At 39.8% G+C, this 2,967-nt stretch overlaps 1 protein-coding gene across 1 annotated transcript; it reads right to left on the minus strand.

Annotated features, from left to right (window-relative positions):
- Positions 1-689: 689 nt before the first annotated feature.
- LOC129740962 (actin-1-like) lies at positions 690-2,201 on the minus strand. The gene is made up of 3 exons (XM_055732626.1): positions 2,126-2,201; positions 1,094-2,036; positions 690-1,032 (listed from the first exon to the last, which is right to left on the minus strand). Exons 2-3 carry the CDS (start codon positions 2,016-2,018, stop codon positions 827-829), a joined length of 1,131 nt encoding a protein of 376 aa, XP_055588601.1. The 5' UTR covers positions 2,019-2,036; positions 2,126-2,201; the 3' UTR covers positions 690-826.
- Positions 2,202-2,967: the final 766 nt, after the last annotated feature.

A 2,967-nucleotide genomic window follows, 5' to 3' on the forward strand; every position in this document is an offset into this window, starting at 1 on the left:
AGATAAATGCAAAAAAGTTACTTTTGCCTGTACAGAATTTCACTTTCTTAATTTTTGCACTTCTTATGCAGGCAAAATAACTAACAGTTTAAGAATAAGTTTTTGCACTTCTTGAACAGTTATCGTTAGAGGACGAATCGGCTATATCCAGTCAATTAGGAACATTCTTGACGATCAGTCTTACCCATCAGAACTGGTTTAAGACATCTCGAAGTGGGTTACTTTTAAATAAGTTTTTTTTTTCATCTCATTGTTCAAAATTTAGTACTTCTAGCTTGAACAAATTAGCGAACCACTTTTAAGATATTTTTTCTTTATGCAACGTGAAGAAAGTGCTACGAAACTTTATCTGCGATTTTCTTGAAACATGCCAAACAGTTCATAAGACCTGTTCAAAACTGACCAAAATTTTAATTTTTTTTTCTCAGTTTGGTTTTGACAGTTCTCTCTGGTGTGTTTGGAGACATCTGGTGGCCCAGCCAAAAAACAAAAAATGGTCCAAAACGGTCGTTGGAAATTTTACACAAGTTTCGTGGGTTAAATAGCTTGTACGTTTGTTCTCTGTGGTTACTCTAAGCAGTTGAATGATTTCAATGAAATTTGGTAGAACACATAAACACTTTGCTTGAGTGATAACATAAAACGATTTTTAATATAACTTAACAGTTTAGGAACGCTACATAAACAGTTAAAACTTAACGAATACAATTAAAGAGCGGGGAACCATAATACTTTGGAAGGAGCGCTACATAATATTTAAATTTCTATGAGTAACTCTTACAGGACAACATAATACTCTGGTTCAGAACGAAAATTTTGATCAGGCTTAGAAGCACTTGCGGTGAACGATGGATGGGCCAGATTCGTCATATTCCTGCTTCGAGATCCACATGGCTTGGAAGGTAGACAGCGAGGCCAAGATGGATCCACCGATCCAGACGGAGTATTTACGTTCTGGGGGAGCAATGATCTTGATCTTGATTGACGATGGCGCAAGAGCGGTGATCTCCTTCTGCATACGATCAGCAATACCTATGGAAAGGGATTTTTTAACGAGCTGTTCAGCGTGTGTTGCAAGAGAGTTTGTATTTACCTGGATACATGGTGGTGCCACCGGACAGAACAGTGTTGGCGTACAGATCCTTACGAATATCTACGTCACACTTCATGATAGAACTGTAGACGGTTTCGTGAATTCCGCAAGATTCCATACCCAGGAATGAAGGCTGGAAGAGAGCTTCTGGAGCACGGAAACGCTCATTACCAATGGTGATGACCTGACCGTCAGGAAGTTCATAGGACTTCTCGAGGGAAGTGGAAGCGGCTGCAGTGGCCATTTCCTGCTCGAAGTCCAGAGCGACGTAGCAAAGCTTTTCCTTGATATCACGAACGATTTCTCGCTCAGCGGTTGTTGTAAAAGAGTAGCCACGCTCGGTCAAGATCTTCATCAGGTAATCGGTCAAATCACGACCAGCCAAGTCCAGACGAAGAATGGCATGAGGAAGAGCATAACCCTCGTATACAGGCACCGTATGCGAGACACCATCGCCGGAATCCAAAACGATACCAGTGGTACGACCGGAAGCGTACAGGGACATGACGGCCTGGATTGCGACATACGTTGCCGGAAGGTTGAATGTTTCAAACATGATTTGAATCATCTTCTCGCGATTAGCCTTGGGGTTCAGTGGAGCCTCAGTCAGCAGAACCGGATGTTCTTCAGGAGCAACACGGAGTTCGTTGTAGAAGGTATGATGCCAGATCTTCTCCATGTCATCCCAGTTGGTGATGATGCCATGCTCGATCGGGTATTTCAGGGTAAGAATACCACGCTTCGATTGGGCTTCATCACCAACGTAAGAGTCCTTGTTTCCCATACCGACCATCACTCCCTGATGACGAGCACGACCTACGATCGATGGAAACACTCCTCGAGGAGCATCATCACCCGCAAATCCAGCTTTGCACATTCCAGACCCATTATCGATTACGAGAGCTCCAGCATCGTCGTCGCACATGTTGAAAGTTTAAGGATCCTACAATCACAATAATGGTTGAGTTTTGGCACAGAACTTATAACACTTTGAAAATAACTCTAGTCACAGAAAAACTTATTAGAACTCACTTTTTCTACCACAGATAGATTATTTTTCAAGAAAAGGAACCGTCACGCCCTGAACTGAATGCGTTCCCGATTTGAACTGAAATGAGTACTAATCGTATAATGATTAGCGTTTTTATAGAAGTCCAATTGCAAAAAAAAGTAACGATTCCTTCCATATATGTAGGTATATCATAAAAATGTTAGTCTTTTGATATCTTGAGCACCTTCCTCTCATCTTTTTGAGCATCATTAAAGTTTCCGAATATCACCGAAATAAAACTAATAAAATGACACGCATGTTTTTGGGGGGAAATGTAATTAAATTCCCCGGGCCGGCTCATGAATCAAAATCGGATAATCGACCGGGAAGAAGATGTTTTCTTTTGTTTTCGGGTTAATTTTCTCTAAGTTAGACAAAACAGAACAAAAAGGGTGAGGTAAAACAAATAAAATTACGGATGCTTCACGAGCTAGAATACGATGCACCAACAGAGAAAGTGGAGTCGGTTCTGTAAGGAGATTTTATCATCGACGAGACAAATGATCTGTGTCTATCAAACATGCAAGGATCTCAACTGCAGAAAAAGTATCAACATATTTTCAAAGAACAGTTTTGAATTCATAAAATTGGCATAGCATAGCTGCATATGCACTTTACTATTTAAATTAATTTAGGCTTATTGACTCTCCAAAATTATTCATCGCTGAAAAACTCACCGAAGTTAAGTTTTATGATTTCAAATAACCTTTGTTGTACGAAAAACTTTATTGTTCATGATAAAAATAACTATTTCTTTTATTAAATTGCATAACCACAGGTAATCAAATACTTTTATTCTTTTTTGGGTTTTGGGTCTTCTATC

The sequence above is a fragment of the Uranotaenia lowii genome, chromosome 2, assembly GCF_029784155.1.
Source record: "Uranotaenia lowii strain MFRU-FL chromosome 2, ASM2978415v1, whole genome shotgun sequence".
Classification (NCBI taxonomy): domain Eukaryota; kingdom Metazoa; phylum Arthropoda; class Insecta; order Diptera; family Culicidae; genus Uranotaenia; species Uranotaenia lowii.